The sequence below is a fragment of the Carlito syrichta genome, unplaced genomic scaffold (assembly GCF_000164805.1).
Source record: "Carlito syrichta isolate Samal-C Ts95f unplaced genomic scaffold, Tarsius_syrichta-2.0.1 Scaffold308899, whole genome shotgun sequence".
NCBI classification, from domain to species: domain Eukaryota; kingdom Metazoa; phylum Chordata; class Mammalia; order Primates; family Tarsiidae; genus Carlito; species Carlito syrichta.
This window is the reverse complement of record NW_007252995.1, coordinates 249,088-273,268: the sequence shown is the minus strand read 5'-3', so window position 1 is coordinate 273,268 and position 24,181 is coordinate 249,088. Positions and strand designations below refer to the sequence as shown.

General features: G+C 45.1%; 1 protein-coding gene and 1 pseudogene across 1 annotated transcript in view; both read left to right on the top strand.

Annotated features, from left to right (window-relative positions):
- The window catches only part of FAM193A (family with sequence similarity 193 member A), a 79,937-nt gene that overhangs the window by 47,304 nt on the left and 8,452 nt on the right, over positions 1-24,181 (top strand). The window contains exons 8-14 of the mRNA XM_008066383.1: positions 640-838; positions 1,846-2,118; positions 3,746-4,019; positions 4,720-4,903; positions 7,215-7,445; positions 11,918-12,785; positions 19,951-20,032. Coding sequence (XP_008064574.1) covers positions 640-838; positions 1,846-2,118; positions 3,746-4,019; positions 4,720-4,903; positions 7,215-7,445; positions 11,918-12,785; positions 19,951-20,032 — 2,111 coding nt within the window. The remainder of the gene's footprint in view (positions 1-639; positions 839-1,845; positions 2,119-3,745; positions 4,020-4,719; positions 4,904-7,214; positions 7,446-11,917; positions 12,786-19,950; positions 20,033-24,181) is intronic.
- Positions 22,238-22,496, top strand: LOC110596403 (annotated as a pseudogene).

Genomic DNA, 24,181 nt, shown 5'->3' with positions numbered 1-24,181 from the left:
GCAGCCAGATGGCTAGTCGATCAATAATTACCATGATGCTGGCTGACCAGCTGGCCAGACCCTGATCCCCTTCCCTTGGTGTGTCAACAAGGGTCTGCCCGACAGGGCCCAGGGCAGGGCTTGCCCAGGAAGTGATTCCTTTGAGAGTACTCACCTTCAGAGTACAAAATAACATCCTTCTAGTTCTTCAGACTTGTGCTGTACTTTGCCCAGGTGTAAGGAGTCAGTATAAGGGTTTTACCCACTTTCATCAGTGATTCCAAAGTGAGCTCATTGGCTATGCCCATTAAAATGCTAGGTGAGAATAGGCCACAGGAACAGATCCTATGTGTGTAAGCCACACACCTACTAGCCATGTGACTAGGCAGGGTGTTATGGGTTACTGAGCTGTCTAAAGTTTGTTTAAATGCATTCCTTCAGGCATCCATCGCTTTTAAAGTCTGTGTCTTGTTGAAATTTGACCTGTCCTGTATAGCCTCATAAATCGAGCCAGCGCTTTGTGAGATGTGCTCCCCTGTGGGCACCAGCTCGTGAGCATGTCCCACAGGGTTTCAGTAATGCTTTGTCTGTTTGTGGTGTAACTACACAGGTAAACAGAATATTAATTTTGATATGTGATTAGAAAATTTTTTTTTGTAGGCTTTACCGCCAGCACCTGTTCAGAATCACACAAATAAGCATCAGGTATTCAATGCATCTCTTCAAGACCATATTTATCCGAGCTGTTTTGGGAGTGCTCCAGAGTGGAATAGTTCTAAGTTTATAAGTCTCTGGGGATCAGAAGTGATGAATGATAAGAACTGGAATCCTGGCACTTTCTTGCCAGATACAATTTCTGGTAAGGAATTTGTTAAAAACTCTCCTAAAGTGTTAAAGGGACCCCAGCTGAGTGCGTTGACATCTTTGCTGTAGTCTCCTGTAGAAGCCCTGGTGCCGCCGTGGCCCTGGTGCAGCTGTACCCAGCTGCGACTCCCTCTCCTCCGTTTCCGGGGGCCCTTGGGGCTGTCATCCACTTCATCCTCTTGCACCTGCCACCAGTCAGCCCCACTGCCTTGACTGTGCAGAGCAAGTCTCTGGCTCCACGACGGCTTGCCAGCCCAGTGAGCTGCACTAGCCCTGCGCCCGTGCTGCTGAGGCCTGATGTCCATGGCCCAGTTCTGGCCTTCGATTCTCGAGCAGTGGTAACGGCCAGGCCTCAGCCCCAGTGCACAGGAGCAGGGAGACAGTGCCACGGTCAGCTTGAGTCTGTGACTTACACTCCTTTTCCTCTGGCTTCTGTATTGGCCCGACATGGGATCTGTCCCCTCTAACAAGCTCCTTCCTCCCCAGCTGCCTCGCTGCTGAGGCTTAGCTGTAACTTCAGGTATAGGACCAGGGCACCTGAGGAGGGGTTGGTACCCATGCCTCATCTCTGTCTTCATATGGCCAGAGCTCTCGGCAGGCCCTAGCCCCTGTACGTGCTCAGAACAGCAAGCTAGACTTGACATCCTGATCTGTGCTTGGGAAGGATTTCTAGCTGTGTGACCTTGGGCAAGTTGCTTAGCCTCTCTGAGCCTCAGTTTCTTCATCTTTTTAGGATGGGAGTAACAGAACCAACCTTAGAAAATGATTTTAAGACATTACATAACTTTGGAAAGCACCTAGCACAGGAATTGGCACATAGTAGGTGCTCAATAAAAAGTTTGTTTCTCAGATCAAAAACTAGTTTGACCCAGCATCATCCCAGTGGGATCCTGACTTTAGTAGCAGCCCACACGTTAAGTGTTCAAGCATCAGCATGTCTTTTAGGGTTTAGTTAAGTATGTTTTCTACTAGAAGCCTTAATTTTCCCATTCTTCTCTGAAGGGAGTGATATATTAGGGCCAACACTCTCAGAAACAAGACCTGAAGCCCTTCCACCTCCATCTAGCAGTGAAACACCTGCAGTTTCGGATAGTAAAGAGAAAAAAAATGCTGCAAAAAAGAAATGTTTGTACAATTTTCAAGATGCTTTTATGGAAGCAAACAAAGTTGTCATGGCCACCTCATCAGCCACGTCCTCCGTGTCATGCACGGCTACCACGGTGCAGTCCAGCAACAGCCAGTTCAAAGTGTCCTCCAAGAGACCTCCTTCAATAGGTAAGCTTATTAGTCCTCAGGGACCTGAGGACTGGCTGGACTTACTGACTTCTCATCATCTTTGTAATTGCATTTTACTTAGCCTAGCCAGAGGTGTAAATATAATTAACACCCTAAAAATGCTAGTGCACAAAGAACAGAGAACCTCTGGGACTCTGAGAATGTAGCTGTCATACTAGATTCCTCTGATGCTTTGCTGCACAGTATCTTGCCTTTAGTCTCTGCTTCTGTTGTTCTGTGATGGGGAGAGGTTTGTGATTGGAAGAGGTTGTTGCTTTCTGAGCATGTAGTGAGATTCCTCAGAAGCTGCTTTAGGAAAATGCTGAGCAGAAGAGAGCAGCTATAAGCTGACAGGGCTGCCTCTCACCCCAGGCTGGAGTGCAGCCCCTGCTGACACTCAGGTTCACCCATTGACCGACAGCGAGAAGGAGGAAGCAAGAAAGCCATCAGAAACTGATGACAACTGGAAGCTGGCTCAAAGGGGGGACCTCAGCTAGCCAAGGTTGAGACACATCGGTCGTTAAAAAGAATAATGAAGCCGGGCAAAGTGGCTCACGCTTGTAATCCCAGCACTTTGAGAGGCGAGAGCAAGAGGATTACCTGAGCCCGCAGGTTCAAGACCAACCTGAGCAGCATGGCAAGACCATGTCTCTACAGTAAATAAAAAAAATTAGTTGAGTGGGCGCATGCCTGTAGTTCCGGCTACTTGGAAGCCTGAGGCGGAAGGATCGCCTGGCGGAAGTAGGTCAGGGCTGGACAACACAGTGAGACTCCGACTCAAAGAAAAGAATAATGAAACTGATTAAGCAGATACAATCAAGAATTCCTAGAAGTACTCATAAGGGAGTAGGGTGGGAGGCTCTTTTTTATAGAAGCACATCACTACTAAGTGTGCCAGGAGGATAGAAGCAGCAAGTCAGCACCCTTCAGTCAGATGTAGTAGCTGGTGCAGGAGCACGTCAGCCGCCAATGCTAGAGCTGGATATCACTTTGGGAAATGTGGTGTTTCAGCGCCCACAGGAGGCCGACACATTGCAGAGGGGTGGTGGGTGCCTCGCTCTGGAGGAATCTGGCAGACACCCCAGGCGCGTGGTCATGCAAAGAGGGACATTGTGTGCCTCCTGTTGCCATGAAGTAGGAAGGATTCAGCATGACCTTTGCAGGGTTTATATTTTACCCAAAACTACTGGGACAAGGTAAATCCAGATTGGTGGACAGTTGTCTTATTAGAAAATGTTAGTCATGTGAAAGGAGAAAAGATTTGGAAGAGGCTGAGGTAAGGGAAAGTCTGTAAAAGGCGTATAGGGGAAGTTAGAAAATTGGATATGGGTTGTGCACAGATAGGAGTATCCTGGCAAGATGAAATGTCTTTGGTGTGATAATGGTATTGGGAACGTACAGCAAAATGTCTTCTCAAGAGTTTTTGCTGAAGTACTTAGGGGTGAGTGCGACTTCCGTGTGTCACATCAAAAAAGCATGTGTGCATATAAGCAAAGTAAATGTGACAGAATATTAAATCATGATGAATCAAGGTGAAGGATGAATGGGTATTTTTTGTACTATTTCATCAAATTTTCTATTTTCAAAGTGAAAAATTGGCAGTGACTCTTGCATCTTCTAAATGCAGGTGACGTCTTTCATGGCATCAACAAGGAGGACCACAGACACTCAGCACCCACAGCCCCGAGGAACAGCCCCACAGGCTTGACCCCGCTTCCAGGGCTCTCGCCTGCTGCACTCTCGCCTGCTTCCACACCTCACCTTGCCAATCTTGCAGCCCCGTCATTCCCCAAAGCTGCAACTACAGCTCCAGGGTTTGTGGACACACGCAAGAGCTTTTGTCCTGCACCCCCTCCCCCCACCACAGACGGCTCCATCAGCGCCCCTCCAAGTGTCTGCAGGTGAGACAGGGCCTGGTTAGGAAGGTCGGAGCACTTCAGAAAATGTGTGTTGTGCTACACTGACACAGCTACAGAAACTCTCTCACCTGGAACCACACGGTTGAGAAGTCTAGTGAAATGCAGAGGGAGCACAGAGACATCCCAGCAGAGGCCCTGCGTGGAGGGGGCTCCTATCTCAGCCTCTAATTTTGCAAAAGGAAGAGCAAGGGTGGTGGGTCACCATGTATCACGGGCCAACTACCCCACATCACAGGCAACACCGGGGATGTGCCTTGTTTTTAAGTTGTGTTTATATACGTTGGGTAGGTCAGGAGAACGTATGTAAAATGTGTATTGCGAAACACAGTAAACATTCAGATTTTACGGCCTCTGTTAACTTTGAACTTGCCTGTTTAAAGCCATCCCCTCCCTCAGTATGGAAGTGTTGGTGGCAGGGACAGTGCCAGGAGATTTTGGAAAGACTCTATATGTTCCTGTCCATTCCTGTTCCAATGGCACTTTGTGAGTGCTGTGAATGACCACACCCGTACCATGCCTCTTGCTTGAGCTCTAGCCTACACCTTCATGACTGCGTCTGACTCCCTTTGATTCTGGGGCCATGTAACCTCTGTGCTGCCTCTCCTTTGTGAAGTGGGCAGGGCAGCAGGTGGTCGTAAGGAGCAGTGAGTCAGTGCTGACAAGCCCACGTTTGGTTTTGCAGTGACCCCGACTGCGAAGGACACCGCTGTGAGAATGGCGTCTATGACCCACAGCAGGACGATGGGGATGAGAGTGCAGACGAGGATAGCTGCTCTGAGCACAGCTCTAGCACCTCAACCTCCACCAACCAGAAGGAGGGCAAGTACTGCGACTGCTGCTACTGCGAGTTCTTCGGGCATGGCGGGGTGAGTATGTGAGGTGGCGCGTGGGGGATGTGGGAAGTATGTGGTGTATGGACTTTTGCAAGAATTCTATGAGGGGGGACCCAAAAAATCCAAAGTTATCTTTTGGAGGGCAGGCCTCTAGTAGTACAGGCTTCCCCCTCTGGGTAAGTTTTGTAGGATTCCCTTGGCATCAGTGTACCAGCTAGTTATTGTTGTGAGAGGCTATACTTGGCATCAGTAAATTTTTTTTTTTCCTTATTTCATAATGGGAAATTTGCATATGCACCTGCCCACACTGCACTATTTCAGCAGTTTTTGACCGAAAACAGCATGACCCCTGTGCTTCACCTTCCCTTATTCACCTGATCTGGCCCCAAGCAACTTTTGGGATGAAAAAAGTCCTCAAAGGGAAACATTTTGCTGATGTGGAAAACATGAAGCAAAAAAAAGGCAGAGGCACTAAAAGACATCAAAATTGACAAGTTCAAAAACTTTGAGCAGTGGAAAAAGAGTTCTGTGAAGCTGACAGAAGGTTAAACATGTAACACAATTTTTTATAAATAAATTCTAGGTTTTTTGGGAGGAGTCCCCCCTCATATACTAGGTTGTACTTATCCTGAAGAAACAATGAAAAATAGATTTAGCTCTAAGGATTTCATCACTGCATTTTTATATTTGTGATTTTTTTTTTTAAGATTAGAAAAGAAAGTTTATTTAGAAAGTAGATCAGAGAAAAGGGTGCATCCACCTCTCCAAGACTGGAGAGGGGGCCAGACAACTTATGGAACATTTGGCCTGCTTATGATTTTTTTCTTTTCTTTTTTTAGCTGGAGTCTCTCGCTATTGCCCAGGCTGGAGTGCAGTGGCACGCTCACAACCACTGTAGCCTCCACCTGCTGGGCTCAGGTGATCCTCCTGCCTCAGTCTTCCAAGTAGCTAGAACTACAGGCATGTGCTATCATGTCCGGCTTATTTTTTGATTTATTGTAGAGATGAGGTCTCACCAAGTTGCCCAAGCTGGTCTCGAACCCCTGAGCTCAGGCAGTCCTCTCACCTTGGCCTGTGATTTTTAAAAAACAATTGGTGAAGTTAGAGGGAGTCTGAATAACCAACAGTAGGAAATTGTTAGTTGCAGTACATCTATATGGTAGAACACTCTGTAGCCAATGACAGCAGTGATGTGTGTGTACAGTTGAACTTTTTGTTTTAATACAGAGGATATTCACACACACACACATACTTGTGCATCTTTTAGAGCAGTAAATTAATTTGCACAAGCAGTCATCACCCATGGTTTATGAGCAGGAAGGTATAGTTCTTCTTTTTGTGCTCTAGTTCTGTTTGCATTTCCTAAAATGTGAACATGTTTTTATAGTAAGAAATTTGGTATTCAGGACAGCTTTTTTCCTTTTCAGCATTGAAAAGGAAACCTACAAATGTATGGAAAGATTTAGAGACACTTTTATTGACATGAAAAGATATTCATACTGTATTGAGTAGCAAATAAATTAATCAGTATATGTAGTTCTTTTTCAGTTTAAAAAGTCTGCTTTGATCTTGACAATTATAATAATACTATAAGAAAGGGATTGACAGTAGGGGAAAACTGCCAGGGGAGGGGGGATGGGTTTGGCAGCCGAGGGGAAACTGCTAGGGAAGGGAGGGTCACACCTCATCAAGGGTACCTGCATAATCAACGTTTGCATACCTAACCCTGAATTGTACCCCGCATCTTTAAAACAAAAAATTCCATTTAGGTAGGCTGGGGGCAGTGCCACATGCCTGTAATCCCAGAACTTTAGAAGGCCAAGGTGGGAGAATCACTTGAGCCCAGAAGTTCGAGACCAGCCTAGGCAACATAGTGAGACCTCATCTCTACAAAAAAATTTTTTTAAAAACTAGCCAGGTGTAGTGGTGTGCACCTATAGTCCCAGCTACTCAGGAGGCTGAGGCAGGAAGATCACTTGAGCCCAGGAGTCAGAGGCTGTGGTGAGGCATGATCATGACACTGCACTCCAGCCTGGGTAACAAGAGTGAGACCTTGACTCCAAAAATATATATATATCCATTTGTGTACATAGTTGTACATGCTTTACCAGATTTCTCATGAATATACAAAACTTGAAGAGTAGCTGCCAAAGTACAACTTCTAGGTGTCTTAGTGATAAGTTTTTCTGTTTTCTGCCAGTTGTTTATTTCCTTATTTTTCACAGTGAACATGTATGTACTACTTGAGTGATAAAACATTTTATATTTAGAGACATGGTCTGTAATTTGTTCATTCAAAATTATTAAAACCTTAAGCTTCATTTCCTTATGTTATTTGTTTTAGCCTCCAGCTGCACCAACAAGTAGAAACTATGCAGAAATGAGGGAAAAGCTTCGTTTACGGCTGACCAAGAGGAAAGAAGAGCAACCTAAAAAAATAGATCAGATCTCAGAAAGGGAGAGTGTTGTTGACCATCGAAGGGTAGAGGATTTGTTACAGTTTATAAACAGCTCAGAGACCAAACCAGTGAGCAGTACGCGAGCAGCCAAGCGAGCAAGACATAAACAGAGAAAGGCAAGTAAGGGGTCTCAGTGCTGTGGGTGCTGGGCCGCGGTGGAGATGCTGTACTGCACCACACTGGTCTCCAGACTTCGAGCTTATTGACTTACACCAAGACATTGCTTCCAGAGGCACTTTCTCTGGTGGCCTGAACTGGCAGCTGGTCAAAAACCTCTGTGTTTTGGGCCAGGCTCAGTGGTTCAGCCTGTAATCCCAGCACTTTGGGAGGTTGAGGCGAGTGGTTTGCCTGAACCCGTGGGTTTGAGACCAGCCCTGGCACCTTGGCGAGACCTCATCTCTACAATAAGTCAAAAAATTAGCTAGGTGTGGTAGTGCATGCCTGCAGTTCCAGCTATTTGGAAGGCTGAGGCAGAAGAATCGCTGGAGCCCAGCAGGTTGACACTGGGGTGGCCATGAGCATGCCACTGCACTCTAGCCTGGGCAACAGAGTGAGACTCCAACTCAAAAAAACCAAAAAGAATAGATATTGTGGGAGTGGGGCTTGTGGATGAAGAAAGGTCTTTGTTCTGAGTTGGGGCAGGACACTTGGCAAGCAGAGCCTTCTGGATACAGGTCTGAGCAGCCCCACCCCTACACCTCTTGTCCCACTGGACATTCCAGATGAAAGCCACCATATTGCATTGACATAAAGAGTGGAAGCTTAGGAGGCTGAGGTGAGTGGATTGCCTGAGCCCGCAGGTTCGAGCCCCGCCTGGGCAGGCGAGACCTCATCTCTACAATTAATCAAAAAATTAGCCGGGCGTGGTAGTGCGCGCCTGTAGTTCCAGCTCCGTGGAAGGCTGAGGTGGAAGGATCGCCGGAGCCCAGCAGGTCGAGGCTGCAGTGGCCGGGAGCGGCTACTGCACTCCAGTCTGGGCGACAGAGTGAGACTCCAACTCAGAATAAATAAAGAGTGGAAGAATAAGGTGACCAGCCTTCATGGGAGGCCTTGGGCAGTTTCTACCTCACCAGAGGATGTGGTATGTCACAAAAGTCTGATTTCTACTTGGCCCAGTGAGGGACTATGAGTAGACATGAGACTCTCTGCTACTAATTGATCAGTTATATTCTTGGCTGGAGGCAATGCCTTATGCCTGTAATCCCAGCATTTTGGGAGGCTGAGGTGAGAAGATTGCCTGAGCCCAGGAGTTGAGACCAGCCTGGGCAACATGGTGAGACCTCATCTCTACAAAAAATCAGCCGGGCATGATGACTTGCACCTGTAATCTCAGCTCTTTGAGAGGCGGAGGCAAGAGGATTACCTGAGCTCAGGGCTTCGATACCAGTCTGAGCAATATGACGAGACGTCATCTCTACAGTAAATCAAAAAATTAGCTGGGCGTGGTGGCACATGCCTGTGGTTCCAGCTACTTGGAAGATTGAGGCGGAAGAATTGCCTGAGCCCAACAGGTTGAGTACAGTAGCTGTGAGCGTGCCACTGCACTCCAGCCTGGGTGACAGAGACTCTTCAAAAAAAAATCAAAGCTTATTCAGGCATGGTGGCTCACTCAAAAAAAAAAAAAAAAAAACAAAATCAAAAAATTAGCTGGTCTTGGTGGCACACACCTGTACTCCCAGCTACTTAGAAGGCTGAGGTAGAAGGATTGCCTGAGCCCAGCAAGTCGAGGCTATAGTAGCCATGATTGTGCTGCTGAACTCTAGCGTGCACAACAGAATGAGACCACCCTTAAAAAAAAAATTGTATTCTTTATTTCATGCTAACATTGAAACTTGGGATCAAATTGAATCTGATTTATTTAGACTCCCTCAAAAAAATTTCTCTTGACCGGGCTCAGTGGCTCAGTTTGTAATCCCAGCACTTTGGGAGGCCAAGGCGAGCAGATTGCCTGAGCCACGGGTTTGAGACCAGCCCAGGCAACTTGGTGAGACCTTGTCTCTACAATAAATCAAAAATTAGCTAGGCGTAATTAGCTAGGAGTAGCGCGTGCCAGTAACTCTGGCTACTTGGAAGGCTGAGGCGGAAGGATCACCAGAGCCCAGCAGGCCGATGCTGGGGTAGCCATGAGTGTGTGTGCCACTGCATTCCAGCCTGGGCCACAGAATGAGACTCCAGCTCAAAAAAAAAAAAAATTCTCTTGGAGGATTTGCTGCATGTCCCCTGCCAGAGCTGTTTCAAAGACTCCCCCCTCCCCCCAAATGTCAGGTTACACAAGCCAGACCTCAGCAGGCAGATGTAGGTCACATGCAGAAGGAACTTGTGAAGGTTACTGGGATTTTGACAGTAGGATGGTTGCTTTGGGAAGAGGCAAAGCCCCTGCCTAGCATGGTCAGGCAACGATGTGAGGAGAAAGAAAAAAATCCCACAGTGGGCCAGAGTTGGGCCCTGTGTTCTGTTTTGTTGCTTCCAATTGAGCTGTGTGATTCTGATAGAGGTGTGATTATTCTAAGTGGATTAACCATCAGGAACTCTGCTTGTACCTCATAATCATAAAATAGGCTTGGACTGACTGTTGGGTCTAATGGGCAGCCTCTGGGGAAGAAGCTTTGTTCCGTGCCCCAGGAGAGGGGGCCCTCCTGAGCCTCACTGGAGTGAGGAGAACATGGTGTATTCTCTGTTGAGAGTGCTCCAGCATCCAGGGGCCCCATGGAGATCCAGGGCCATGATATCTTCCAGTGGGATTCACTGAAGGCCTCTGGGACTCCTTCCAGTGTTTTTCGGGGGTACTTTCTACCCCAGGCTCCTGCCCCCGGTCTGTGTAAGACATCTGGATCCAGGCTACAGGCTCACTGTTGTCCAAGCTGAAGCTTAGAGGCGGATATCGTAGGTCATGCTCAGCACCCACTCCCACCTTGTGGCACCTCCTGCTGGTGCTTACCCAGCACCCCATTTTACAGGACAGACCACAGATCTGCACTGAGGCTCACTGACCGTGACTATTTGTTGAAGGCAGTACTTGACCTGTGAACAGGTTCAACCCACAGGCCTGTGCAGGTGGAACCGCTCTGCTGGGGACTAGGGTACCTGCCCAAAGTAGGTGTCTTCACCTGCTCGTTGCCAGTCGGTGATGTGATGAACAGCTCGTGCCAGAATTTAGACCAGCATGTAGAGTCTGTCAGCTCCGAGAGGACACTAGCCAGTGTAGTACAGAGTTGATTTCTCCTCCAGCTCAGCCTTGGGGCCCACTGGACGCTGGACTGTGACCCACCACAGGGCCTTTCCAGAAGCTGTCAGGTGCCGGCACCTGACATACATATGGAGCAAAGATTTTAAGTTATTTTTACTTTAATTGTCAAATTTTTAAACAACATCATTGTTAAACATGTATTAAGTTCAAAAGACAAGTTTGTCTACTAAAAATATTGTGAAAAACAATTTAAACTCGGAAAGGACTTTTAATATTCCTAGGCAAAAGTGCTTTTGCCCAAGTTTCCCACAAGTGCTAGCCTTATGGCGGTCAGTGGTAGGAGGAGCTGCACAACTTCCTCTGATAGCTCTTGTCTGTTTTCTGAATAGAAGAAATCATTTTCGTTTATGTCCCTGGGATATGTTTCACTATTAAAAAGCAGTCTTTTTACTTGGGATGGAAGTTAATTTCCTCGCAAGTAGGACAGCAAGTCATTTGCTCTGTCATAGTAGTGAAAATGTATTGGGACTTTGGTTTGTCTTTTAGGATGGAAAGAAAGAATTTCTAGTTTTTTACTGCACATTTCTTTCATGTCATGTTAACCTCCCCCTCAATAAAGCAAGCATATAACTTAATAGATAGGTGAAATATAAAATTCTTTAGAATGAAATAATTGGAGGTAGGTGTGTTTTAAGATTTTGGTTTATTTTACTTTTTTGAGTTAGTGTCTCCCTCCGTTGCCCATGCTGGAGTGCAGTAGCATGCTCACAGCTACCCCAGTGTTGACCTGCTGGGCTCAAGTGATCCTTCCGCCTCAGCCTTTCAAGTAGCCAGGACTATAGGTATGCGCTACCACACCTGGCTAATTTTTGATTTATTGTAGAGATGAGGTCTCGTCAAGTTGCCCAGGTTGTTTTCGAATCCATGGGATCAGGCAGTCTCCTCACCTCAGCCTCCCAAAGTGCTGGGATTACAGACTTGAGCCACCGTGCCCAGTGACTTTTCGGTTTATTTCAGAGTTTATGTTCCATGTGTGATTGTTTTAAAATTTATCTTAGTTTTCTCTGTGTCTTAGTTTTGTTTTGTTTTTTTTTTTTGAGTTGGAGTCTCACTCTGTCGCCCAGACTGGAGTGCAGTGGCCGCTCCCGGCCACCGCAGTCTCGACCTGCTGGGCTCCGGCGATCCTTGCGCTTCAGCCTTCCAAGTAATTTTTTTGATTTATTGTAGAGATGAGGTCTCACCAAGTTGCCCAGGCGGGTCGCGAACCCGCGGGCTCAGGCAATCCACTCACCTCAGCCTCCCAAAGGCGTGGGATTACAGGCTGAGACACCTGGCTTGTGTCTTAATTTTTAACACATCGTCACTGTCTTCTGAAGTCACTTTCTCTTTTTGTATTGGTAGCTGGAGGAGAAAGCTCGCCTGGAAGCCGAGGCCAGGGCCAGGGAGCATCTGCACCTCCAAGAGGAGCAGAGGCGGCGTGAGGAGGAGGAGGAGGAAGAGGAAGAAGAAGAGGAGCGTTTCAAGGAGGAATTTCAGCGGCTTCAGGAGCTTCAAAAGCTGAGAGCTGTGAAAAAGAAGAAGAAGGAGAGACCAAGTAAAGACTGCCCCAAGTTGGACATGCTTGCTAGAAATTTCCAGGTAGCAACAGAGCCTGTTCCTAACTCTGAAAACATCCACAATGGCTCACTGGAGCCAACTGAAGAACCAGAAACCTCATCTCGCTCTCCTTCCAGACCTGTGAACCACACAGAGCCCAGGCCGGTGCCTCGAGCTGATGGGGATGCTGCAGACCCTGTTGACATCAGGGACTCCAAGCTTCTCCTCTCCAAGGATGTCAGTGGGAAGCAGCACGAGCCCCTGTCTTTTTTCTTCGACATAATGCAGCACCATAAAGAGGGAAATGGCAAACAGAAGCTAAAGCAGCCCAGTAAGGCCAGCAATGAGCCAGTGAGGAAGCCTATGGAGCCCCCCAAAGCCACAGAGGGCCAGCCCAAACCCCGGGCACAGACTGAGTCAAAAACTAAAGTGGTTGACCTCACTTCCCTCACAGAGCAGAAAAGAGAGGAGAGAAAAGTCAACAGTAACAATAATAACAAAAAGCAGCTGAACCATGTCAAGGAAGAAAAGTCAAACCCAAGCCCTCCGGAGCCCACCTCTCCCAGCGAGCATCAGCAGAACCACAAGCTGATCCAGGCAGATTCTCCTCAGCCCAAAGGCAAGAACAAGAAAAATAAGAAGAAGAAAGGAGACAGAGTCAACAATTCCATTGGTAAATATAGAACACAGGGCAAGTGTTTCTAACTTGTAACTGGATTTTTCATGTGAGATGTAATGATATGGAGAAAGCATTGGCTGACTGTAGATGGGGTGCTGCCTTAGCTGTCCCGGGCTGTGTGCTCTTTGTGGCTTTATTTATGTGTTTACCACCAGTGACAAGCAAATCACCATTGTTGTTATGTTTTATTATCGTGAAATAATCTTAGCCTTACCAAAAAGCTACAAAAGAGTGCAGAGAATTTCTACCACTCTAATTCGTCAGTGTCAACTTGTTACCACATTTGCTGTCTTATTCTCTCTCTCTCGTGTTTCTGAACCAAATAAGAGTAGCTGCAGTCATGATACCCCTTTGCCTTTAAATACTTCAATATTTATTTCCTCAAGACAAAGGCAGACCCACAATACAGTGATCAAAATGTTTACACTGATAACAATGGTGTTATCTAATTACAGCCCTTGTGTTTCTCCAGTTGTCCCTTTAGAATCCTTTATAGCAAAAAAAAAAAGAAAAAACGTTTTTTTCCTTCTGGTGTAGGATTCCATCCAGGATCATATGTCATATCTCTTTAAATTTCCTTCAAATTTGGATTATTTCCTCAATTTTTCATGACCTTGATGTTTTTTAAGAGTACAGCCCATTGATTTTTTTAAAAAGTGTCCTTCAATTAGGTTGTATATTCTACTTCTTCACGATCATATGTAGATTTCTTTGGCAGCAATACCAAGGACTTGATGGGTCCTTGTTAGTGCATTTCACCAGGAGGCTTATAATGTTTTCTGTCCCATCACTGGGTTGATTAGTAAGTATCTTATGGAGAGATGAGTATCCTGTTTTTTATCAAACAATTCACCCACTAGGTCTAGCATCTATTAATGATTCTTGCCTGAAATAGTTATTATTACTACTACTACTATGTTGTTTGCCAAATGGTAATTTTTTTTTCTGATAGTATTCCTTCTACATCTGTCATTTGCCATTTTGCTATAGGAAGAGGTTTCCTTCTCCCTTATCTATTTTTTTCATTCATTTAGTTATTTCTATCAGGGTGAATTTATGAATTTTTACTTGATGCTATGGATTATAATCCTTTGCTAACACTATGTTATACTCTGCTTGACCCCGTTTTGGTCAGTGGGGAAGGCCCTGCAGGATGACTTTTTCCTTAGACATTTTGATGCAGCCTTACCAGCCTTTAAGTACTCTGTACTTTCTGCCATAGATGCTCTGGTCTCATCTTATATCTTTTCTGTCCCAGCCCTAAACCGGCCATTTCTCCAAAGGGCCCTCATTCTTTTTAGTGGCGAGTAGTGTTTCAAAACCCAGACCTTGCCGGGCTCGGTGGCTCAGCCTGTAATCCCGCGCCTTCGGGAGGCTGAGGTGAATGGATGACCTGAGCCCGCGCGGGTTCGAGACCCGCCTGGGCAACTTGGCGAGACCACATCTCTACAATAAATCAAAAATTAGCCGGGCGTGGTAGCGTGCGCCTCTAGTTCCGGCTGCTTAGAAGGCTGAGGCGGAAGGATCGCCGGAGCCCAGCAGGTCGAGGCTGCAGTGGCCGGAGCGGCCACTGCACTCCAGTCTGGGTGACAGAGTGAGACTCCAACTCAAAAAAACAAACAAAAAAAAAAAACCCAGACCTAGCCAGGCTCGGTGGCTCAGCCTGTAATCCCGTGCTTTGGGAGACTGAGGTGAGTGGATGTCTGAGCCCGCGGGTTCGCGACCCGCCTGGGCAACTTGGCGAGACCTCATCGCTACAATAAATCAAAAAAATTACTTGGAAGGCTGAGGCGGAAGGATCGCCAGAGCCCAGCAGGTCGAGGCTGCGGTGGCCGGGAGCAACCACTACACTCCAGTGTGGGTGACAGAGTGAGACTACAACTCAAAAAAAAAACAAATCCAGACCTGGGTGCTATAGTGTGGGCACTGCTTCTAGGCCCTCTTGGTCTGCAGAGCTGGGTGTGGGGCTGTGGTGGGGATGAGACTGTGTGTGCAAGTGCACATGCCACATGTACACACACACGTGTGTCTATATCCTTATCTCATTTCTATATTAGAAGCTGTAGAGTCCCACAGATACCCTCTACCACTCCAGTGCCACAGTGTGTGTTCTCTCCTTCTCTGACAGTGACAACCTGGACCCAGTCATCCACAGTACTTGTTTAGTCCTGGAATATAAGTAGTTTCAGGATTGCCCACTCTCACCACTGTGGAAAACTCTAAATATGCATTGATGTTTGTTCAGTTCTTTTTGTCTTTAACCCGCATTTAATACTGCATTTGAAAGTGACTTGAAGGCTGGGTGTGGTGGCTCAACCTTCAGCACTTTGGGAGGCTGAGGTGAGAGGATTGCATGAGCCCAGGGGTTTGAGACCAGCCTGGGAAACTTGGTGAGACCTCGTCTCGAATAAATCTCAAAAACTAGCCAGGTATGGTGGCATGCATCTGTAGTTCCAGCTACTTGGAAGGCTAAAGCTGAAGGATCGCCTGAGCCCAGCAGGTCGAGGCTGCAGTGGCTGTAAATGTACTACTGCACTCCAGTCTGGGTGACAAGAGTGAGATGGGAGGCTCCAACTCAAAAAAGAAGTGACTTGAATTAGTTTTCCTCCTTTAATACAGTTAATGTTATTCATTTAAAACTCATTTTTTTTCCTGCTTGTATTCCATTGTGTTTCCCTCCCCAATCCCACTTTTATTTTATTCTCATTCCTGCCCAACCAGGTGATCCTGGTTCATAAATCCTCTTTTGGCTTTGCTTACGATGCTTTTTAGGTAACTGATCAGTTTCTTGTTTGCCTTTATTTTTTACACAAAAGATAGCATTCTACATTTTCTTTTGACCTTTGCTTTTTCTTCCCCCCCCCACTTAGTATATTCTGGGAATCACTCCTATCAGTTCATAGAGTATCATATTACAGCTGCATAGTACTCCATTTAAAGTATACTGGGTAAGCTGGGCTTTGTGGCTCAGCCTGTAATCCCACGCCTTTGGGAGGCTGAGGTGAGTGGATTGCCTGAGCCTGTGGGTTCGAGACCCGCCTGGGCAACTTGGCGGGACCTCATCTCTACAATAAATCAAAAATTAGCCGGACGTGGTAGCGCGCGCCTGTAGTTCCAGCTACTTGGAAGGCTGAGGCAGAAGGATCGCTAGAGCCCAGCAGGCAAGGCTGTGGTGGCCGGGAGTGGCCACTGCACTCCAGTCTGGGCGACAGAGTAAGACTCCAACTCAAAAAAAATAAATAAATAAAATAAAGTATACTGGGTATAAGCATTGAGGTTGTTTCTGGTGTTTTATAGTTATAGCATTACAGAGAATGGTCTTGTACATATTTATTTTCATGTTGTTTGGAGGTTTAACTTCAGCTCATTTTCCCAGAAAAGAGATTACTGGGTCAAAAGGTAAGTACATTTGTAGTTTTGCTAGTTCTTCTCCATGCTCTCCAGTCAGCCCTCCTACCAGCAGCACCTGAGTGCCTGTTTGCCCACAGCCCTGCTGAGTATATTGTCATTTCAACCTGTTGTCAATTCATTTGCTGACATAATTCCTCAGTGTCATTGGCACTTTCTGTGATTACAGTGAGGTTCATATATATTTAAGGGCTGCTTTTTATCTTTTTTGTGAATGTTCTATTCATATATTTTTCTCATTTATTGGATTTTGGTCTTTTTCCTTCGAATTTAATAAGTTTTTGGTCAGGTGCAATGACTCACCTCTATAATCTTAGCACTTTGAGAGGCCTGAGGTGAGAGGATCACCTTGAGGCCAGGAGTTCAAGACCATCCTGGGAAATATAGCAAGATCCCATCTCTACAAAAAATAGAAAATTTTATATGTTAGGAATATTAGCCTTTAAATGTGTAATGTGCTGCAAATATTTTATCCTGGTTCATAAATCCTCTTTTGGCTTTGCTTACGATGCTTTTCAGCAATGGGGAAGTTTTCTTTTTCGCTTTTATGTAGTTAGTTTATTGATTTTTTTTTTTAATTTGATTACCTCTGGATTTGGAATAATTGTTGCAAACCTTTATCTTAACACTAAGGTTATAGAAGACTATTCCCATATTTCTGTCTTAGCATTTGTTTGGTTTCATCTTTTTTTTAAATTTAGATCCCTGATAACATTTGGAATTTATTCTTGTGTATAATGTGAAGTATGAATCCAATTTTATCTTTTTCCAAAGGAATAACCAGTTGTCCCAACACGATTACTAAAAAGTTCATCCTGCCCCACTAATTCAAGATGCCACCTTTGACCAATAAAGTGCCCTATACACTTAGAGCTGTTTCTGTAATTTCTGTTTTTTTCCTATTTACTCATGTGCTGTTGTTGCATTATTTTTTAGAAGTACTACATGTAGTAATAATACCTTATAGAATTGTTCTCCCTTCATAGCTTTTCTGGTTCAGCATTTTCCAGGCTATTCTCTCATGTTTGTGTTTCCATATGAATTTTAGTATCTGTGTGCCTAGCTCCATTTTTAAAAGCTTGTTGGTATCTTTATTGGAATTGTGTTAAATTTATACATTAATTTAGGGAGAAATGATGTCTCTTTTTTGTCAGTCTCACTTTGTTGCCCAGGCTAGAGTGCAGTGGCACACTCATGGCCACCCCAGTGTCAACTTGATGGGCTCTGGCGATCCTTCAGCCTCAGCCTTCCAGGTAGCCAGAACTACAGGCACACACTACCATGCCTGGCTAATTTTTTGTTTATTGTAGAGACGAGGTCTCCCCAAGTTGACCTGGGCTGATCTCAAACCTGTGGACTCAGACAATCCACTCACCTTGGCCTCCCAAAGTGCTTGGATTACAGGCTGAACCACCAATCCTGGCCAGTTTTTTTTATCTATCATAAAGATGAGGTCTCACTATGTTGCCCAGGCTGGTCTCAAAATCCTGGGTTCAAGTGATCCTCTCCTCTCCACCTCCCAAAGTGCTGGGATTACAGGCATGAGCCACCATGCCCGGCCTATTTTATTGAATTATTTTATTTTTTGAGTCAGAGTCTCACTCTGTCACCCAGGCTAGAGTGCAGTGACATGCTCATGGCCAAAGCAACCTCCACCTGATGGGCTCAGACGATCCTTCTGCTCTCAGCTTTCAAAGTGTCTGGAACTACAAGCACATACCACTGAGCCTGGCTAATTCCTTTTATTTTTTGTAGACATGAGATCTTGCCAAGGTGTCCAGGCTGATCTCAAACTCTTGGGCCCAGGCAATCTGCTCACCTCAGCCTCCCAAAATGCTGGGATTCAGGTGTGAGCCACTATACCTGGCCTTGTGTTTAATTTAAATGAGATTTTCTTATTCTCTACCATTATATTGTCTAGTTCTGAGCTGTCCAAAACAGTAGCCACTAATTACATGTTACTATTGAGCACTTTAAATGTGGGTAGTCTGAACTGAGATGTGGTGTAAGGGTAAAATATACACTGGATTTTCTTTTTATTTTTTTTGAGTTGGAGTCTCACTCTGTCGCACACTCACTGCCAATCCATTGTCAATCTCCTGGGCTCAGGTGATCCTTCTGCCTCAGCCTTCCAGGTAGTCGGAACTACACGCACCACGCCTGGCTAATTTTTTATTTATTATAGAGACGAAGTCTCACCAAGTTCCCCAGGCTGGTCTCAAATCCACGGGCTCAGGCTATCCATTCACCTCGGCCTCCCAAAGTGCTAGGATTGCAGACTGAGCCACCGAACCCAGCCTATACACTGGATTTTAAAAACCTAGTATGCAAAAAAGAATGTAAAATTTCTCAGTATAATTTTTTTATATTGGTTACATGTTGAAATGATAATTTCTTAGATGCATTTAATTAAGTAAATATATTACTAAAATTAGTTTTACTTGTTTATTTTAATTTTTTATTTTTATTTTATTTTTTGAGTTGGGTTCTACTCTGTCACTCAGGCTGGCTGGAGTGCAGTGGCACAACCACAGCTCACTGCAGCTTTAACCTCCTGGGCTCAGGCTATCCTTCCACCTCAGCCTCCTAAGTAACTGTGACTATAAGTGTGTACCACCACACCCGGATAATTTTTTTATTTTTTTATAGAGTGAAGGTCTCACTTTGTTGCCTAGGTTGGTCTTGAACTCCTGTATTCAAGCAATCCTTCTGCCTCCGTTCTCCCCTCCCAAAGGCACGAGCTTACAGGCTGAGCCACCGAGCCCGGCTTCCTTTCTTTTTTTTTTTAGTCGGAGTCTCTCTCTGTCGCCCAGGCTGGAGTGCAGTAGCATGCTCACGGCCACCACTGCCTCAACTTGCTGGGGTCAGGCTTCAGCCTTCCAAGTAGCTGGAACTATAGGCACGCACCATCACACCAGGCTGTTTTTGATTTATTACAGAGACTAGGTGGGGTGGTGCATGGAGCCTCTATGACACCTAAGGCTCAGACAAGGCAGGGAAGGTGCTCAACACTGCATTAGACAGGTGAGCAGAGCAGAAGAAAGGAGGCAGAATTTTCAGATTTGCCCGAGATTCTAGGAAATTGAGTAATCATGAACCAATAATTGCCCTGCTACCCTGCCTATTTCCAAAGAGGGATATTTAACTGCAAAGTAAAAACATGGCCTTGCTTTTTATTTGAGAGAACCTGGAACATTTTTTATGTGGTCTCTGGATGTTGTGTTTGTGTGATGAATGTCTGGGAGAGCCAGTTTCCTGTAGGGTTGTGTCTGGTTCCTCTCCCTGTCAAAGGCACATTCAAAGGACAGTACTTTCCTTGCCCTGTGCCTGCTCTCTGGGCAGCTTCTGCTGGCAACTGTGCCCTCCTCCCTTCAGCAAAGACAGGGCAGCCACTGGGGTTGTATACAGTGTATTTCCCCAGGAATCTTTGCCTAAAGGGCTCTCCAATGGGTTGGCCATCATTTAATGACCAGTCCAGATTCCAGCAAATGGATCTCTTCTAATGTGGCATGAAACACAGTGATTGCTTTGCTTCACAAATGTGTGAGCTCCACAGTTTCCAGGCTAGACCAGTATGTTCACAAGTACATCAGAAAGATCTGTCCTTTGACCTCCTGTAAAACCTTGTTTAAAAAATTTTTTTTGACATTTTTGAAGTTGTTCAAATTAGGTAAAGCCAAGTGATTTGTTCTATTTTGGTAAGATAGCCTGCTGTAATAATTTGACTTTCCTCTTTTCTTTCATTTTACAGATGATGTCTTTCTGCCTAAAGATATTGACTTAGACAGTGTGGATATGGATGAGACAGAAAGGGAAGTGGAATATTTCAAAAGGTAAATGTGAGGAATGTGTGTCTGAAATACTGATGGTTGTGTGGTTGCCATAGGTGTTTGGTTTTCTCTCTTTCCATGACCCTCCCATGGCACTTCTAGTTGTCTTAGACAAAGTTCCATCAGCAACCCAGGCAGCATGGCTCCTGAGTAGCCTTCCAGCAGGCCAGGCCTGCCACACATGCCCCTCTCACTCCCCATATCATTCACACTCTTAATTCTCTCTTCCCTCACATGCTCAAAGAATAGTTGATAACAGTGCCTATCAGAGTAGTCCCGGACCAGCAGTGTCTTCTGGGAATGTGGGCCCCTCCCCAGACCTGCCACATCAGACTGTGGAAAGAGGCCATCATCTGTGTTTTCGCAGACCTTCTGGGTGACCTTCGGGTGACATGTGTATCGATGTTTGGACACACTGGTATATACCATGCTTTAAGGATAAAAGTAACATTTTAGATATTTGCTCAGTTTTCCTAATTAGCAGATTCAGAATCGATTTATATTTTATCTACTGTGTGAATTATGACAAAAAAACATATTTGAAAGCTCTTTGTTTTTTCTTTGGAAATACTTATAAATAACTTTGTTTCAGATAATACAAAAGAAGCAGTGTGTTACACAAAAATTCATTAACTGATATCTGAAATATAAAATGCTTAATTTCTGGAAATTATATCTATTTTTAATATAATTTATAAAATTTTATCTTAGATGGATAAGAGCATATAATAAATGAGCCCACAGGTTCAAGACCAGCCTGGGCAACTTGGTGAAACCTCATCTCTACAATAAATCCAAAAATTAGCCAGGCATGGTGGCGCATACCTGTAGTTCCAGCTGCTTGGAAGACTGAGGTGGAAGGATCACCTGAACCCAACAGGTCTCGAGGCTGCGATGACTATGAGTGTGCCACTGCACTCCAGCCTGGGTGACAGAGTGAGATTCCAACTCAAAGCAAAACAGAACAAAAAAGAAAAAAAAATGAAGTTTAAAATTATGCAAAGAAAAAAGATACAAAGTTAAGAATTTAGCAGACTCATCAGAAATTATGCAAGCCAGAGGCAGGAGTGGCGGAAAAAGAGGACCTGTCAACCTTGGATCCTGTGCCTAGCAAAATAACTTTCAAAAAATGAAGGTGAGCAGATCAACGTCTGGATGACGGTCTGAGGAGTTCTGCTGACCTCGCAAGTGGAACTGGTACAAACTAGTCTTAGGTCAGGCGGTGGCTCACACCTGTAATCCGAACACTTCGAATGTGGGAGGATCAGTTGAGGCCTGGAGTTTGAGACCAGCTGGGTAACATAGACCCACCCCACTCTACAAAACATTTAAGACAGCAAGGCGTGGTGGCACATACCTATAGTCCCAGCTACTTGAGAGGCTGAGGTGGAAAGACCGCCTGAGCCCAGAAGGTCAAGGCTGCAGTGATCTGTGATCATGCCACAGCACTCCAGCCTGGACGGCAGAGAGATCCCCAACTCAAAATAATAAAGCCTCTGGAAATGGCCCTAAGACCAAACAGCCAATGAAGGAATATCCATTCAAGGTCAGGAGTTTGAGACCAGCCCAGGCGACAGAGCAAGACACCATTGCTATGAAAAAAAAATAAGACGGGCCACAGTGGCTCACGCACAGTGACTCCCAGCACTTCGGGAGGCCAAGGTGAGAGGATTGCCTGAGCACACCGGTTCGAGACTAACCTGGGCAACTTGGCAAGACCTCTTCTCTACAGTAAATCAAAAGGTTAGCTGAGTGTGGTGGCATGTGCCTGTGGTTCCAGCTACTTGGAAGGCTGAGACAGAAGGATCACTTGAGCCCAGCAGGTTGAGGCTGCAATGGCCATGAGTGTGTGTAAAACTCCAACTCCAAAAAAAAAATTTTTTTCATATCAAATCTAGCAGTGTATTTTAAAAAGCAATATACCATAACTAAACTTATTTGTCCTGGTAATACAAGGAGTTTTTTGTATTTGAACATTCACTAATGTTATTTGTTACATCAATATATTTAAGAAGATCATATGATCATTTTAATAGATTCAAAAAAAGCATTGAGAAAATCTTAGCACACAGTTTAACTAATAAAAAAAAGAAAATGGTAAGTTAGCAGTAGAAGGAAACACTCTTAACCTGTTTAAAGTAATTTACCAAAATAAAAAGAGAAATCTGTATGAAATAGTTTCCTTTCCGGCAGTGACGACCTACCCATGAGAACATGCCTCTCACAAAGGATCTCCTTCATCCCTCTTCAGAGGAGGAGAAGAAACACAAGAAGAAGCACCTGATGTAGAACCCCAACTCCTACTTTATGGACGTGAAATGCCCAGGATGCTATAAAATCACCACAGTTTTCAGCCATCCACAAACAGTAATTTTGTGTGTTGGCTACTCCCCTGTCCTCTGTCAGCCTACAGGAGGGAAAAGCAAGGCTCACAGAAGGATGTTCCTTCAGGAGGAAGCAGCACTAAAAGCACCCCAATCAAGATGAATGAGAAACCATCCCAATAAACACATTTTGGATTAAAAAGAAGAAGAAACAGTTTCCTAAATGGGAAAGATGTGGAAGCAATAAGAGACACTATTACTGAAAACATCACCCTGGGTAAAACTCAGAAATAGCATTCTTAGTGACAAGCCAGACACGAGGTACATACTGTGATGTTCCATTTACATAAAATTCCAGAAAATACAATTTTAACTATAATGATAGACAGTAGATCATTGTTTGTCTAGGGTCAAGGCGAGAAAGGGATTGACAGCAAAGAGGCATGAGGAAATGTGCGAGTTTAGTGGAAATGTTCTGTATCTTGATTGAGGTAATGGTTACCAGAATTCATATGTTTATCAGTATTTATGAGCTCTACACTAACTCTGCAATTTATTATACATGAATCATAACTCAGTAAGTAGATTTTAAGAAGTTCACAGATACATACCTAGGTGTTTTAAGACTGTAAAGAGTAGAAAGGAGGTTGGGTGCAGTGGCTCAGCCTGTAATCCCAGCACTTTGGGAGGCCAAGGTGAGAGGATTGCCTGAGCCTGAAGGTTCGAGACCAGGCTGGACAACTTGGTAAGGCCTCGTATAATAAATCACAAAAACTAGCTGGGCATGGTGGCATGTGTCTGTAGTTCTGGCTACTTGGAAGGCTGAGGTTGAGGCTGCAGTGGCCATGAGTGTGCCACTGTACTTTAGCCTGGGCGACAAGAGTGAGACTCCAACTCAAAAAAAAAAAAAAAGAATAGGAAAGAAGGTGTTACCATAAAAAGCCCAAATGGTGCCAGGCACAGTGGCTCATGCCTGTAATCCCAGCACTTTGGGAGGTCAAGGTGAGAGGATTGCTTGAGTCCAGAAGTTCCAGACCAGCCTGGGCAACATAGCAAGACCTTGTCTCTACAAAAAAATTTAAAAATTAGCCAAGTGTGGTAGTGCACACCTGTAGTTCCAGCTGCTCGGGAGGCTAAGGTGACAGGATAACCTAAGCCCAGGAAGTCAAGGCTGTCGTGAGCTGTGATCATGCCGCCGCACTCCAGCCTGAGCAACAGAATGAGAATCCCCACAAAAAAAGAAAAAAAAATTGTGATATAAATACACAATAAGAAATCAGATGACGTTTGTGAAAATACTGAGCTCAGTATACAACAAAAGATGGATTGGCAGATGACTGTGGAAATGGAGTGTTTGTAAATAGAGCTTTGAATTTAGTTATCTAAATGGAAAAAACTGGTCAGGTACAGTGACCAGTGACTCATACCTGTAATCCCATAATTTCCCAATAGGAAGTTATGGAGAGAAGATTGAGCCCATGAGTTTGAGACCAGCCTGGGCAATATGGTGAGACCTCGTCTCTACAGTAAATTAATAGTATCAGGATTAATAAATTAAAAGATTAGCTGGACATGGTGGTACACACCTGTGGTCCCGGCTACTTGGAAGGCTGAAACAGAAGTACTGTCTGAGCCCAGTAGGCCAGGGCTGTAGTGGCCACGATCATGCCTCTGCCCTCCAGCTGGGGTGATAGAGTGAGACTCCAACTCAAAAAAAAAGAAAAAATTAAAAGAAATTAAAGCTGGGCTCGGTGGCTCAGCCTGTAATCCCACGCCTTTGGGAGGCTGAGGTGAGTGGATTGCCTGAGCCCGCGGGTTGAGACCCGCC